Source organism: Biomphalaria glabrata, chromosome 16 (assembly GCF_947242115.1).
Source record: "Biomphalaria glabrata chromosome 16, xgBioGlab47.1, whole genome shotgun sequence".
Lineage (NCBI taxonomy): Eukaryota > Metazoa > Mollusca > Gastropoda > Planorbidae > Biomphalaria > Biomphalaria glabrata.
In genome coordinates this window covers 2,658,974-2,675,607 of record NC_074726.1, presented here as the reverse complement: position 1 = coordinate 2,675,607, position 16,634 = coordinate 2,658,974, and the positions used below count along the sequence as shown (strand labels likewise).

Here is a 16,634-nt window from a genome sequence, read left to right as displayed (position 1 = left end):
TCCCATGAACTCAAAGATGAATTTCACTTATTGTTTATTTAGATATAGATACAGAATGTTGTTTTTTTTTAAATTATTATTTTAATTATTTTTCAGTCTTAATTTTTTTTTCTATTTCATTTGCCAGGTCCACTGGGCTCACAAAAAACTTCATTCAGGGAACAGTACCAGGAAAAAGAAAAAGAGGCAGCCAGAAAAGTCGATGGGAAGACAACATAAAAGAATTGACGTACCTGCCATTAAAAAAAATTCTTTTCAAGGCAAAAAAAAATAAAAAAAAAATAAGCAGAGAGAAACGGTCAACAGATCTTGTGTGGTGCCTCAACGGTCCAACAGATTTCATTTGCGGCCACACTATCCACTTGACTAGGGCCTCCAATTATCTAATGCCGTCCCTGCTGTAAGCCAATGAAAGCAGTCTACAGCTCGTATTTTCCTACTATGCCTATAGATTCCTTAAAGAGGCTACTGAGAATATCTTCATAACTCTTATGTTGACCTCATTGGGACTGCTGTTTGGGGAGGCCAGTGTCTTAAATAAAAAAAAAAAATAGCATGGAAGTTTGATTAAATATTAACTGTTATAAGTCTTAACTTCAGTCAAAAGATCTACCATTCTTACAAGCGACACTATAAATATATGGAGGATCAAAAAAAATAACAAAATTAATTATCAAATACAAACGAAGTTGGTATTGTGTGTTTTCATTTTATTTTATATGTAAATATTTTTTTAGCTTATGTTCATATTCAGTCGTTTCTCTTTCTGGGAAATCTTGTTCTCTCATCTGTTTCTGTATAGAACTCCAGTTCACATCTAAATTGAGAATATGCAAAGCAGTTTAAAGCTATTTAAGTTTAAATCTATTTTAATATTAATACTACTTTTCAAATATACACGCACAGTCATAAACAGCTATTCCAGTGCATGGAAATTGAGTTTGACTACAATTGCGCACCTCAGCATTAATATAGATGCAAATAGGAACATCATTCACAAATGAAAACATGTATAGGCCAGAGCTTTATAACTTGGGCCTCTGTGTAGGCTACTAGTCGGTGACGACAAATTACTTTATAACAACCCAACGGAAAGTGGAATAAAGGAGTTTTACCATCTTTCTATTCTAGATCTAGATTGAATAGAGAGTCAACAACTTCTTCCAGATGTGAAGTAATAGTAATTTAAAGGGTAAATTGTTTGTAAGATTTTATGTTTGGGAAAGACATTTTTTTATATAACACCCCCTCGTTAGGTCATTTTTGTGTTCAAGTGATATCAGATGCATTTTTAATTGATTTTGTAGTCGATGGCTTTCGGCATATTTCTAATACAACTAGGCTGTCTTATAGGCTCCTCATTTGCTTAAATCTGAAAGCATTTCCTAGAAACAGGAAGATGGCTGTTACATTTAATCAAGGCATATAGGTTTAGATGTATCACCTTATAGTTTAAAAGATTTTTTTTTGACACCGTTGCGAATACATCAGATTTAAAAGCATTAGATTTACAATTATTAGATTTACAAACTTTTGATTTAAAAGCATTAGATTTAAAAAATAAAAACATAATATTCTGGTTAGAATCAGAAATGTCATATTTTTTTAGTCACTAAAAAGTAATAAATGGTCATTGAGGCGAATGATTGTTTCTACAGCATATTGTCTACGTGGGTGTTATGTGACCAGCACAACGACCAACAATTTGTTTCCCCAGATAATGTGACTCAATTTTTAAAAAATGTGAAGTACGTATTAGGGTTGGGTGAACAGAGACTAATCGTTACAGTAGACCTCAAAACTGACGTCACAGCATGTGGGCAGTGGAGAACCTTAAGCTCGTAGCAACGTCGTTCAGATATGAGGCAGGGCAGCGAGATTTTGGTCGCCACTGCCCACAGTTTGCGACGTTGCAGGTCAGTGTTCAGGCCTTCTATGATGATTAGTCATATATATATATATATATTCAGACCAATAGAAAATCAGCTGCCGAGTTCAGACGTAGACGGCGAAATGAAAATCTAAATTGACCACCGGTGGACAATGGTTATGCCTGAGTGAGTTGGGGCAAAATATGTAGGTCGCAGCTGGGGCTGCGTATCCACGGGAAATACTACATTCCTCATTAATCTTCGGACTCAAAGACATTCGTTACACACACACACACACACACACATATATATATGTATATATATATATATATATATATATATATATATATATATATATATATATATATATATATATATATATATATGTATGTATGTATATATATATATATATTATCTTCTATAGTATCTCGTTTACATGGCTAATATCATCCTCTCTGAGCTTATCTTGATTATAATTTGAATGACGCTAAACTGATATTAAGCCTGTATGCGCTTTACAATTGCTGTTTACAGCTTACGGATTAATCTACATAAACACACAAGAACGAAACAGCCTTTTGTCTTAAAAAAAAAAGAAACATATGTAATTGGTAGCAAGCTAACAAAAAAAGTGGATTACCTGCTAAAATTAATGAAAAGAGCGTTCTTTTTTCAAGTTTCGAGATTTTATGTTTCTTCTGAAACATGAACCAGGGTGTATTCATGGTATTAGTATGTCAAAATGAAATATTTTAAAGAAACAACAATAAAAATGTGTAGCCAATGTAAGATCTGCCTGGATGTCTGCGTGGTAGTGTGGTTTGCACTTTGAACTGTCGTCTCGATTAGAGAGATTATAAATTTGAAATTCCTGGGCTAAAAAGTGAACAGAAATTTTGGGTTATATGATTTAATTGTTACAATACTTCACTTTTTACTTCGCTTATTAATACTTCAGTATTCTGTATACGAAATAAAAAAAAAACCTTCTAGTTTTAGATATGTCGCTATAAAGTCGCTCTTTCAGACCTTGCGATCTATAGGGCAGATGATGTAAAGGTCATCTGTTTCTGTGGTCAACGGTTAACGAGGGTGTTATTTGGTCAGCACAAAGACCAACCGCCTTTACTTTTCCCCATCTAATGCCAGGTACCCATTAGAGCTGGGCGAGCTCATGAAAAATTAGAAATCCCAGACTTCACCAGGATTCAAACCCCGGAACACTCAGTTCGGAAGCCAAGCGCTTTAACAAGCAGGCAACGCGCCCCCTAGATATGTATTAATGTATGAACATTTCTAATAACATATATAGGCCTTTATATGGCTCTTTCTCTGATAATAATAATAATAATAATGAGCATGAAGATTAAACGGTTATGGAAATTGTCTAAAAAAAACAAACAATATGCCCAAATGAAGGGATAATGACAACTGACCTCACAGGCACCTTCAAGACCCTTAACCTTTCTAAGAAGATTCTCGTTGCCTGTCAGGGCGCTGTACTGCTGCAGACCTGCCACATCACCACAAAATTTCCTCAGTGGACACCGCTAAAAGGGACTCTTTTTTGTTTCTTTTTTTAACGAAACTCGACCCTGGCAGTGCCGGAGAATGACTGCTTGTTCGTTTCTAGCAAAATAGTAATAATATGTTGTTGAATTATTCTGAAACTAACCTTATGTTTAGATTTTGTTTCAACACTTGCACTATTTGATTTCTCCTTTTTCACCTGCTACAAAAACATACAATATGATCAAAGAGTGGTAATTATATCTGTATAAGAAATAATCTCACACCTTGCCACATTCACCAACTATATTTCTTTTGCTTTCTTATTTGACCGTGTGTTAAAAATTAGCATCGACAAACACATGTGCATTTCACTTTTTTATACTGACCTTATGAGCTTTTTTCTTCCCAGCGCTAAGTACTTTTGGCTGTATGTCCAAGTCCTGTTAACAGAGAATGTATGACATTATTTATGTATTAGTTCCCAGATGGCTAACATGGGACAGAAACGGAATTAAAAGATTTGTGAAACAATGGGGCTTTCTAATGGCCTTTATCTCTTAGCAGAAGCAGTCTTGTTTTGTATTTAAGTAAAGGGTATGTTGAATCTATATTAAACTTCTTCGTTTTCCTTTTTCATGTTGGGAGTGTTTAGATCAGTAATCCTATATCTGAGATGAATCGCGCAGTGGTTTCCTGATCAGGCAGTTTAGATCAGTAATCCTGTATCTGAGATGAACCGCGCAGTGGTTTCCTGATCAGGCAGTTTAGATCAGTAATCCTGTATCTGAGATGAACCGCGCAGTGGTTTCCTGATCAGGCAGTTTAAATCAGTAATCCTATATCTGAGATAAACCGCGCTGTGGTTTCCTGATCAGGCAGTTTAAATCAGTAATCCTATATCTGAGATGAACAGCGCAGTGGTTTCCAGATCAGGCAGTTTAGATCAGTAATCCTATATCTGAGATGAACCGCGCAGTGGTTTCCAGATCAGGCAGTTTAGATCAGTAATCCTATATCTGAGATGAACCACGCAGTAGTTTCCAGATCAGGCAGTTGTCCGTATAGTTTTTCTTCTATAGGAGGGTTTCGGGCTACAGTCTTGCTCGGGCCTCTTTATAAAGTATGCGGCTAAGAAGGATATGGTCACCATTCTCTTGAGATGCGCCACAATGAAAAATTTAAATTTTAGTTTCCGGAGCATACGCTGTCTCGTTCTGTTATGTCCAGTTTTGAGTCGAAAAATTGTGCGTTGGTCATGTCGCAATAGCTTATGATAGGCGTCCTTTATCTTGTAATTGGGATGTGAGCTGGTCCAATTTTTATTGATTCTACTTTCTATTCTTTTCTTCATTTTTTTATAGAGAGAAATTAAACAAGGCCTGTAAACGTGCAAGTTACCACTTAGATTTAGTATTGTAATGAGTGTGTGTGAGTGTGCTTGTGTGTGCGTTTGTATTAGTTGAGGATTTTTGATGAAACAGTCATGTTACAAGAGACGAATTTATAAAAAGGGGAGAAAGGGTTAATGAAAGGGTTAGGGTTAAAGTTGGAGAAAAGGATGTGTGCTTATTTTTGTTTTGTTATGAGTTGTACGTTGTCTAGTATGGTGGACATCTTAGAATTAGGCTACACTTGTATTTCTGCGTATATCTATAATTTTATTGAAACAGATGTTGGTTCAGTTGTCAATCAAGTTATGCAGTAAGAAATTAATACGTCTGCAGTGATTTAGTTGGACTAGCTGTCTAGAGCTACAGTTTGACAATGGTTTAGTTGGACTAGCTGTCTGGATGTCTGAAGCTACAGTTTGACGTTGGTTTAGTTAGACTAGCTGTTTGGAACTACAGTTTGACATTTGGTTAGTTGGACTAGCTTTCTGGAGCAACAGTTTGACAATGGCTTAGTTGGACTAGCTGTCTGGAACTACAGTTTGACAATGGTTTAGTTTGACTGGCTGTCTGGAGCAACAGTTTGGCAATGGCTTAGTTTGACTAGCTGTCTGGAGCAACAGTTTGACAATGGCTTAGTTGGACTAGCTGTCTGGAGCAACAGTTTGACAATGGCTTAGTTGGACTAGCTGTCTGGAGCAACAGTTTGACAATTGCTTAGTTGGACTAGCTGTCTGGAGCAACAGTTTAACGATCCCGATTTTATTTTGTATCCATTCTCTTTTCTAACATTAACATTGCGAGATAGAGCTCGCTTAGAATTCGTCTTCTCATAATATGAAATCCTAACACAAGTAAAGTTTTGAAAGACGGACTTCTTGTTGAGTTTGACACTACATCTTTGTTTGACACTTGCGCTACTGTAGGATAATATAATGTGAAAGTATATAAAATGGGCCTATTTATGTAATATATTCATTGTACCATGCTAAATAAATTGCACACCCACCGATAAACTTTGTTCTTTCCTTTAGTAGGATTAAATATTGTCTTACAAGAGGTCTCTGGGTCCCGGGTTCAAACCCTGTCCGCTCCCGTCGTCCTGCGGGAGGTTTGGACTAGGAAGTTAATTATCGTTCAACTCTGAAGGAACATCCCGACACATAGAAGATTTAGATTAGATTTAGATTTTTACAATCAAGTTTAACCAAAATGCATTAAAATAATCAGTTACACTTCTCACCTTGGTTGGCAGTTCCGCGACGTCTGCTGCAAATGTAACTGTTTTTTCTTCTAAGCCTGCTCCCTTAGAGTGTAAAATGTTTGGATTTACCAACTTGCGATAATTATATTTTTTTTTCATATTTGTGTAATTTTGGCAAATGGACTTATAATACTTCTAAAGAGAAATATATCAGCATTCATAGTTTTATACTGAAATAAATGTGCAAACTAAACTGCTTACCTTAGTGGGCAGTTTCTTAGTGTCGGCTGCAACTGTCTCTAGCTTTCCATCTGCTCCTGCTCCCTTGAGGTGTAAAATGTATGTAAAATATTTAACTTTACCAACTTGCGATGATACTTATATTTTTACTATATTTGTGTCATTTTGACAAATGAACTGTTAAGGGTTCTGAAGAGAATTCAGCACAATTTTGTGACAATGAAAAATATCGTAAGACAATTTTTGATTCACACTGAAACAAACAGAAAAGAGGGAAGTATCTTAACAATATTCAAATATTGACATTTTTTAAAATAATGTCCACAACGCAAATTTACAGATGGTTATAGTAAACGGCCTACGCTTTGGACTGCTTGGTCCGAGCTCGAATTCTGTACATTCCTATTTCCTTTCATACCTTGCGATCTATAGGGCAGATGATGTAAAGGTCATCTGCGGGTGTCATGCTGCCAGCACAACGAAAAACCGCATTTACTTTTCCCCAACTAGTGTCAGATACCCATTAGAGCTGGGTGGACTCAGAGGCGCCCTAAAGATTCCGAAATTAAAAATCCCAGTCTTCACCAGAATTCGATCCACCTTGGTTCAGAAGCCAAGCACTTAGCCACTCAGCCACCGAGTCTGCTGACTGTGGTTTATGTATAATTACAATATTATTATTGTCCAACAATGTTCAAGAAACAAATATTCTAATTGTTAAATCAGGTGTACTTTAAAAAAAAATAATTTTTTCAATACATATTTTTTACTTTTTTGTTTACATTAAAAAATATTATTATTTCTTTTTAAAGTCAGCTGTACTTACATGTTTATAAAGACAGTGTGATAGACAATCGTGGAATATGAAAATGTGTAATATAACCAATAATTACTTACGTAACATATCGTGTATGGAACCTGTTCAATTTGTGATTTAAATGTCTTCTAAGTAAGTACCAACAGTTTCTTCTACAGAAAAATGTTTATTAAAACATATCGTCATAGGCCTACGTGTGTGTCAGAGGTATATATTTCTGCATTATCACTACGTGGTGTGCTAGAAGAGGGGGAACTATCACACAGACACTTCATATTACAGAACTACAAAACGAAAAAAAAGTATTTGCCCTTTATCTATACATAGTTTAACAAAGAACGAGATTCCAGTCGAGATTATTGATTAAAAAAAAAAAACAATTTTTTTAACAATAAGATAGCGATTCCGTTTTTTAAAGAGATGTATAAATTATTTGCTAGCAAGTTTTATGCTAAGAATAAAGTGAAACAGAGCGAGTTATTAAGAGAGACAGGCAGAGAGAGAGAGAGAGAGAAAGAGAGAGAAAGAGATAGAGGAGAGTGGGGAGAGAGAGAAAGTTCCCATTTCGGAACATGCGGTCTATAGGGCACATGATGTAAAGGTCATCTGTTTTACAAGGGTGTCATGTAGCCAGCACAACGACCAACCAATTTTACTTTTCCTCAACTAATGTCATGTACCCATTCGAGTTAGGTGGCCTTGAGGAGCCCGACAGGTCCCGAAATTTCCCCAGGATTCGCACCCAGGACCCCCAGTTTGGAATCCAAGCGCTTTAAAACTCAGCCACCGCTGGGAAAAAATAGAAAGATAATGAGACAAAGAAAGAGAGAGAGAGAGAGAGAGAGAGAGAGAGAGAGAGAGAGAGAGAGAGAGAGAGAGCATGTAAATTAAAAACATACTTTGCCTCTAACTATAAAATTGGAATAATTGGTGAAAATTCTTTGTTATGAAGATTACAAACATGTAGGTCTAGGTACAATTGTACAATACTTTTATCAACTCATCTTGTCTTTCTGTCTGATAAAATAGTTGTGCACACGTTATTTCTCCCACACCCATTCTTGGACCAAGTTGAAACTTTACACAATTATTCACTGGCGTAGACAATATATGAATCAATAAAAACAAATTAACAAATTAGTTATAATTACTATTAATTAATTCCTTCGTTTGATATTGATAAAGGGAAATAAATTCTATATTATTGAGAGATATAGGTGTAATTGATGAGTTCTTCTCCTTAGCTAAGCTTTGTCTTAAAAAAAATATTTTTCTTTAAATTAGTATTTTGCAGTAAAAGTACATTGAATGTACTAATTTGTTTCACTTACAGAAAGTAAAATAAAAAAAAGGTAAAAAGACTGAGTATCGAGTTAGCAATGCAGACCGTCACAAATTCCATTGCGACTATTAGCTCATCAGCTTTGGGCTCTGAAGATATCCACACTGCCACGGCTCAGTCCAACGACATATCGAAAATGTATTCTTATAAAGACATCGATAATCGATTGGGAAAAGACCATGTTCTATTTTTAGAGCACATTTCTAAATTTAGTCGCTGAGTAGGTATTGATAGTAGCCTTCCTTTTGATTAGACCGCCTAAGTTAATAGAGCAACCATGACGCATGCGCAACAGAACTTTTTTTTAAAAATCTGAAGTAGTGAAAAGTACAGGAATTATCCGGTGTGGGGGGGGGGGGCATCTACTGTCCCTCTAATTGTGCTTTACACATAATAATACATTATAAGATCCAGGGGCGGATTTAAGGGAGGGCAGGCGTGGTAACAGCCCTGGTACATCCACAAGAAAGGGGCCTCCATAAAAGAGAAGAAAAATATAACCGAATTTCAAACATTTTTTTTTCGCATTTTACGGCAGGCAAAAAATGTCTCGATTTAGAAGTTTATGACTATAGCATGCTCTGAATAATTAAATACAGCTCCCAATTACGACAGTGTGTCTAGTTCCCTCTTTCAGACCTTGTGGTCTATAGGGCAGATGATGTAAAGGTCATCTGATTCTGTGGGCTACGGCTTACGAGGGTGTCATATGGCCAGCACAACGGCCAACCGCCTGTACATTTCCCCAACCAATGTCAGGTACCCATTTGAACTGGGTGGACTCAGAGGCGCCCAAAGATCCTGAAATAAAAAATTCCAGTCTTCATTAGGATTCGAGCCAGGGACACCCGGTTCAGAAGCCAAGCGCTTTACCGCTCGGCCACCGCGTGCCTACCAAAGGCTTAACCTAAAAATATATACTTTTTAAACTAAAATATGCATATTAAATAGTTTTTAAAAGGAAAGTGAGATTAAATTAACTAGAACTCTATTTCTTTCGTCTAAAACAGGGGGTCCCAACCTGTGGGTCGCGATCCCTTGAGGGGTCGATTGACGATTTGTCAGGGGTCGCCTAAGACCATCGAAAATATGGATTATATTTAGTGTGTTCTTCTATAGCTGTGTATGTTATGGCGGGGGGTCGCGGCAGAGTGGGGGGTAGTAAAGAGGGGTCGCCGAGCTTAAAAGGTTGAGAACCGCTGGTCTAAAATATAGCAAGCTTTTCGATATAAGTATTTTTATCCATAAGAAGATTTTTATTAAAACTTTCGAAAAATTGTATGGCCCTCCACAAAACTCCTGATCTGGGTCCTCAACTTACTTAAGCCCGGCCCTGATAAGGTCAAACGAATTATACGATATAAATGAAACAAATAAATGATAAGTAAAGATTTAGTAAAGTAAAGTTCCCCTTTCAGACCTTGTGGTCTATAGGGCAGATGATGTAAAGGTCATCTGATTCTGTGGCCTACGCTTAACGAGGGTGTCATGTGGCCAGCACCAACCGCCTTTACTTTTCCCCAACTAATGTTAGGTACCCATTAGAGCTGGGCAGACTCAGAGGCGCCCAAGGATCCCGAATTAAAAATCCCAGTCTTCACCAGGATTCGAATCCGGGACCCCCCCGGTTCAGAATCCAAGCGCTATCCGCTCAGCCACCGCGCCTCAAAGTACAGATATACTTCAACAGTATGCATCAGAAAGTTAACCTTCATTTAAGAATTTTTTTTTTGTTAAGAGAACAAAAGCGTTCTGACGTCTTTTAGTTTGTGTGATCGGTGTATATATCTCCCCTATGATGGTAAAATGTTAAACTCCTGACCTAGAGAGTTTGTTTTTGTTTTTAAATAGGTGTCTGTCTAGTACAAAACTTAGGCACATTTTTTTTCTCCCACTTCCCATTCTCGGATCAAGTTGAAACTTTGTGTTTTTGTTTCTAGTCGATGACAGTAGGCCTACACGAATCAATTAAATTAAAATTAACCGATTAGATCATCCATTAATGACATGGGATTATATTTATTATTATATAGAAAAAGGGAGTTAAACCTTGGAGTATTGAGAGATATGGCAGCGATTTTAAGTTTTTTTCCCCTTAAATAATTTTTTAAAAACTTTTATGTTTGATTAAAATATTCAGAGAAAAAAAAAAGACAGCATTTTGAAATATTATTCAATGACAACACGTGAATCCTTAAAAAAAAAGTAACAATTAGTTAATCAATTAATGCTAATTATTTAATTTTGTTTCGTATAGCAAAAAGGAAAGATACATTTTGCAATATTTAGAGATATGGCAGTGATCGGTGCGTTCCCTTCACTTAATATAAGCTTTTTTTTTTAAAGTAATGTTTTCTTGTTATTTGTTATGTCTGGTGTTCTGGAAGCGTATAGACTGAGAGCCTACATTGCATTGCTTAACCGTTCTAAATGAAATTATTATTATGTGTGATAAGAATGGTACTCATAAATCCTAATATACAGTCTGCATGACTATGTCTACTATAAACCTAATGTATACTAACATGAGTTTGTGTGTTGATTGGCTTGTACAGACCTTCTTTGCCAATTTGGTGCTGGCAGTTGGATTACATGTCTTCTTTCTAGTATCCTGCATAATAGAATACAGCATTTAAAATATTTAAAAAAATGGTCTAATTAAATGCTAATGCAAGAAGTGTTAATACCTTGCTCAAACACGAGCGTTCTATTAAGCAGTGATTCTCTCAACCTTTCTATATAGATCTGACACATGGGTACTAGCAACAGTATAACTTATAGAACCTTTTCCCCATTGATGTCTGCCCTCCATCATAGATATACGATGACAAGAACGCACTGTAAATACTGATATTCTTTCGGAGGCCGGTTCGGACAGCATAGAGAGACTGCTTATAGTCAGACAGTTAAGCTCAGCAGGGCAGGTATTCCGTATGGGGGACGAGCGTATGCCAAAGGCACTCTTTTGTTAGCTGAAAAGAGGTCGGCGTAACAGAAGGGCTTTAAAAACTGTCTTAGTCGCCAGCTCGCTTTAACTAACATAGAAGAGAACACCTGGCAGCAGGCGGCTTCCGAACGAGACAGATGAAATTTCTTACAAAAGCCGCGGGATTCACTAAAAGACAATCCACTACCGAGGACAGACGTTGACGGTGACAAGAGAATCTAAATCGACCACCGGTGGAGAACGGTTATTTGACATATCTGCACTTGTTGCGGCAAATTATGTAGGTCGCAGCCGGGACTGCGTATCCACATGAAATACTACACTGCTCCTTAATCTTCGGACTCGAAGACAAGCTATATTGTTAGACCTAGATCTAAATGCTACTCCTTGACCAGAAATAAAAATGGAATCAAAAGTAAACTGTCTATAATGCTATCAGTTTCTTTCGCATTTCTTAGTGCAGATCGGAAAATAAATACCGGAAGACTAACATAAATCACACACCGGTTTGATATGCTTGTATCTTTTAAACATTTTGACGTCTGCATAGCACCGGATGTTTACATTGACAATTGGGTTAATTTTATTTCGAGTTTTTGATCAAATTGTTCAATTAAAAAAAAAAAATTAACAAAGAAATAAAACAAAGATAAGATCTGTCTGTTTATTTGTTAGATATACATTTTAAACAGAATATGGAATCGTCGATTTAAAAAAAAAAATCAACAGTCTTCAAATAATAGCTAACAAAAATTAAATAAAACATCTGGACCTGATGTTATTCCAGCTAATAGACAATAAAGTACATATTTGTACATCAATTAAAGAACGAAACCCAGATCCATTTTAACACTCTAATAACCAAGCAAACGAGCTAACATCAGTGTTTAACTCTTTCTCTCCGTAATTATTTACCACATTCTGGTGGAATCAATGCTGGTATCATCAGTAAGGAGAGAAAGAGTTAAAATGCTTTGTCAGGCATTACTTAATCAGGGTTAGGGTGCCAAGGGGCTGGAAAGAAGCTAACGTCACTCCCCCATGTAAATAAGAGATAATTCCGAAACTACAGACCAGTATCACTCACCAGCTTAATATGTAAAATTAATCTTCGGACTTGAAGAAGCACATCTTGTATTATATATCTACAGGCGATTAATCACTTTAAAACATGCTTTTGGTTTTCACAGTTGCCAATTAATTTCGTAAGCACAGGGCTTCTCTGAATAGTGTCAGAATATCCGCTTCATACGATCCATATGAATTTCTGATAAATTTCTACATATATATATATATATATATATATATTGAGTTATATATATAATGCAGAGTGTACTTCCTATATGTATGTATGTATGTATGTATGTATGTATGTATGTATGTATGTATGTATGTATGTATGTATGTATGTATATGTGTATGTATATGTGTGTGTGTGTGTGTGTATATGTATGTATGTATGTATGTATGTATGTATGTGTATGGTGTGTATGGTATGTATGTATGTATGTATGTATGTATGTATGTATGTATGTATGTATGTATGTATGTATGTATGTATGTATGTGTATGGTGTGTATGGTATGTATGTATGTATGTATGTATGTATGTATGTATGTATGTATGTGTATGTATGTGTGTGTATGTATGTATGAATGTATGTGTGTCCCGAATAAAAATCAAAACCGTTTGACCAATCTTGATAAAACTTGGCAAAAATGTTCCTTAGATCATGGCGGACACCGTAGTTTATGTTCAATGTCCATCCCACAACCACAGGGCCCTACAAATAGACAATAAAGTACCTATTTGTACATTAATTAAAGAACGAAACCCAGACCCATTTTAACACTCTAATTTTTTTTTCGTGGCCAAATTAAAAAAAAAATGGGAAGGAGCCTTTTTTAATATTTAACATAGATCTAAATTCAATCCAGTAGATCAGCTATATCCTAACTAAGTACCTCAGGCTGCGGGTCATATCAGGCTAGTGTATGTATAAAGTAATGATCCACCAGAGCGACAAGTAGTCTGAGTGTTTGCGTAATGGAAGCGTGCTTAAGAGTGTCACTGCCTATTTCTAGTTGTATGCGTGATGACGCGAATGCTTCTTTTGGTATTGCTGTAATGTTCTTTAATTAAATACTTTCTCATACGCACTAGATTTGCAGGTGCGTGAGAACACTAACGTACTGAACTCTCCAAGCACAAACGTTCTGAATTATTAATAAACGCTCTTGTAGCAGACAAGAATTTTATTACATATAAATATAGATCACAAAAGATATTGGCGACTTCAGCCATCACAAAATATAAACCAATAAATACTGGTTGCTCATGCCATGTAGACAAAGTAATCACATCAATGAAAATATAAGTCCTAAGAAATCTCTTAAGTAAACATTAGATCAAATTCATTATGGTACATATTACAGACAGAGAAAATTATATTACAGCCACTCTCTGCTGGAGTTCTTCACTAACTCATTAACATTGACCCTTATTTTAGAGTCCCTTAACTTATGCTCGTGCTTACCAGCACGGAATATTAAAATAGGTGACTGAGTGTCACTTCATGTCACAGGGGTTCTAAAACTGGACTGTGACAAAGAGTGCTGAGAGCAGTTTAATATATAGGCCTATGTGCCCCACGAGTATGCTGTAATGTATTACAATCTATGTGCCCCACCAGTATGCTGTGTAGTATTACAGTATAATATGTGACCCGCATTATGTTTTTTTTGTCTACAGTATATGTGTCCCACGAGTATGCTATAATGTATTACAGTCTATGTGGCCCACACATTATGCTGTGTTTGATTACAGCATATGTTCCCACGAGTATGCTGTGTTTTGTGAGAGAATATCTCTCATTATGGGAGTGTACTTCCTATATATTGTCCTTATCCTTCCATTAGTCGCTCCAGGGCTCCAAGACTATTTTCATGTCTGCAGGTTTGCGCTTGAGACCATTCCCGATCGTGCTGTCAATGTTGTGGAACAATTATCTCCACTGAACCGTAAATACACCACGTTGAACTATGACCTCTGTGTTCTACTTTTGACATCACTTTCTAAATTAAGCGACAGCCACGCTGTGGGGAACACCGTTTTGTAAGTCAAGTCTTCCAAATATTCATTCAGTCATCTGCTTCATCTTGCCTGCACGATCTTTTGATACAGTTGACACTTGACTGCGACGTACGTTAGATTTCTATAGTGATACCAAGCTACTTGATGTGTTATTGTGAGTTAACTCTACCTATTTGAACAACTATTGTATACCACAAAGTGCTCGGCCACTTCAGTGTTCTTAAAAGAATTATTTTATTTACTAAGGTAAGGGAATTACAAAATAAATTATAGGGTCTACAATCGTTTTAATCATTATAGGGCCTACAATAGATTTAAATATCATAGGGCCTACAATAGTTTAAAATAAGGCCTACATTCGTTTTTAATATTATACATGCGTTAATCTTAGCAAGGATTCTATTGTATACCACAAAGTGCTCGATTACTTCAGTGTTCTTAAAAGACTATTTAAAGTAAATTATTTTATTTACTAAGGTAAGGTCATTAAAAAATATATTATAGGGGCTACAATCGTTTTAATCATTATAGGGCCTACAATGGTTTTAAATATCATAGGGCCTACAATAGTTTAAAATAAGGCCTACATTCGTTTTTAATATTATACATGCGTTAATCTTGGCAAGGATTCTATTTTTTGTTATGCTCATATATCTCGGATAACGAAGATTGAAGGATGAGTAGTTTTTCATGTGTCAAGCAGACTCAATTGCGACCTGCATATTTTGTCACAACTAATTTAGACAAAGCCGTTGTTTGCAAGGACTTTTCAAGTTCTCTTATCGCTGTCTCCGTCTGTTTTCTGCAAGAGATTTTTTTTTGGGGTCTCAAGTGTGTGTTTCGCGAGCTTTGCAAGAGTACTCGCGCTGTCTTCAGTCGAGACCAATCGTCATGGAAAGCCTTAACACTGACCTGTAACGTCGTAACGTGTGGGCAGTGAAGACCAATACCTCGTGGCCACGACGTGGCAACGAGCTATTGGTGTCCGCTGCCCACAGGTTGTGACGTCGCAGGTCAGTGTCGAGGCCTTCTACATTGAATGGTCTCGCTTTACTGCAAGGGAAATCAGACTGAGTTTATTTTTATAGCGCTTCCGGGCCGTTGGTGTTTTTTTTTGCTAGAAGGTCACATGACACACTTGTTAAAAGACGTCCACAGAAACAGGGGTATTTTAATTTACTTGACTTTTTTAATGTTAAGTCTTTAGATAAATACGTGACGTTTCACACTTACTTACATTCAAAAGTAACTAAAGTAAAACTTGGTTTTTCTAAACTACTAACGTCAGATAAAAAAAGCGAAATAATTATTTCGGAAAGAGGGCGAGCAGAAATTATTTGGCCTTCGAGTAAAACTAAGACTAGCTGCTTTATTAATCATTATTAGAAATTTGTAGTGTTTACAAGGACACTTTTATTAAATAAAAATAACAACAAAAAAAAAACACAAAACATTCACATTAATTGAACAGCCACAAACATAAAGAGTTCATCTTGATTCTTGATTTAAAACGTCTTTGTTAATTTCGCATCGTGTGCCCGATCCAGCCCTATTTGCGTCTTTTGATTTCTTTTTCTATTGATCTTGGCTTGGTTCTTTGGTGTTCTCGATACAGACTTTGAGATGGCAGATGTGGTTTGAATCATGAAACCAGAGAACCTACATACCATCTTAGACAACAACGCTCTAGTTGACTGTCAATCATAGACGAATTACATCCGATTACTTGTATAGCTTTATATGCAAACACTCGTTTACTCAAAACATAATGTGTTTCAACACCTTTAAATTATCACCATTACAAAATGATTTCTGTAAATGGCCAGGGTCTTTAGATACTGCGCCCACCCTTAAACCATATTCTCTTAAAATGCCCCATCTGAACCCACCTAAGTCAAACCCTGTTACCAGGGCCGGATTTAAGTATGTGGACGCCCCTACACTTTTTTTGAAAGCTTTAATTAGGATCCACTAATAAATAATAATACTAATATCTAAAACCATACCAATTCTAATACAAAGAACTAGACTGCTTGTAAATTTAATCTCATTTTCCGTTAAAAAATATTCAATATGTATATTTTAGTTGTTTTTTTTAGAGTTTGCGAAGGGTAAGACCCTTGGTAGGCGCACTGACGTAAATCATGAGCTGTCTTTATATATTTCTTTCATGCTACAAAGGGACACTACTTAAGCACGACATTGATGCCAGCCGACGTA

General features: G+C 36.2%; 1 protein-coding gene across 6 annotated transcripts; it reads right to left on the bottom strand.

Moving 5' to 3' along the window:
* Nucleotides 1–693: 693 nt before the first annotated feature.
* LOC106063881 (uncharacterized) lies at nt 694–11,886 on the bottom strand. Of its 6 annotated transcripts, none has more exons than XM_056013619.1 (8): nt 11,826–11,886; nt 10,932–10,985; nt 6,237–6,299; nt 6,015–6,077; nt 3,770–3,823; nt 3,547–3,603; nt 2,512–2,569; nt 694–817 (listed from the first exon to the last, which is right to left on the bottom strand). In XM_056013619.1, the coding sequence occupies exons 1-8, from the start codon at nt 11,853–11,855 to the stop codon at nt 711–713; spliced, it is 486 nt and encodes a 161-aa protein (XP_055869594.1). In that variant the 5' UTR covers nt 11,856–11,886; the 3' UTR covers nt 694–710. The 6 variants fall into 6 exon arrangements, with proteins under 6 accessions (XP_055869594.1, XP_055869595.1, XP_055869598.1 ...); XM_056013620.1 differs by having other exon boundaries at nt 3,547–3,600; XM_056013623.1 differs by lacking the exon at nt 2,512–2,569.
* Nucleotides 11,887–16,634: the final 4,748 nt, after the last annotated feature.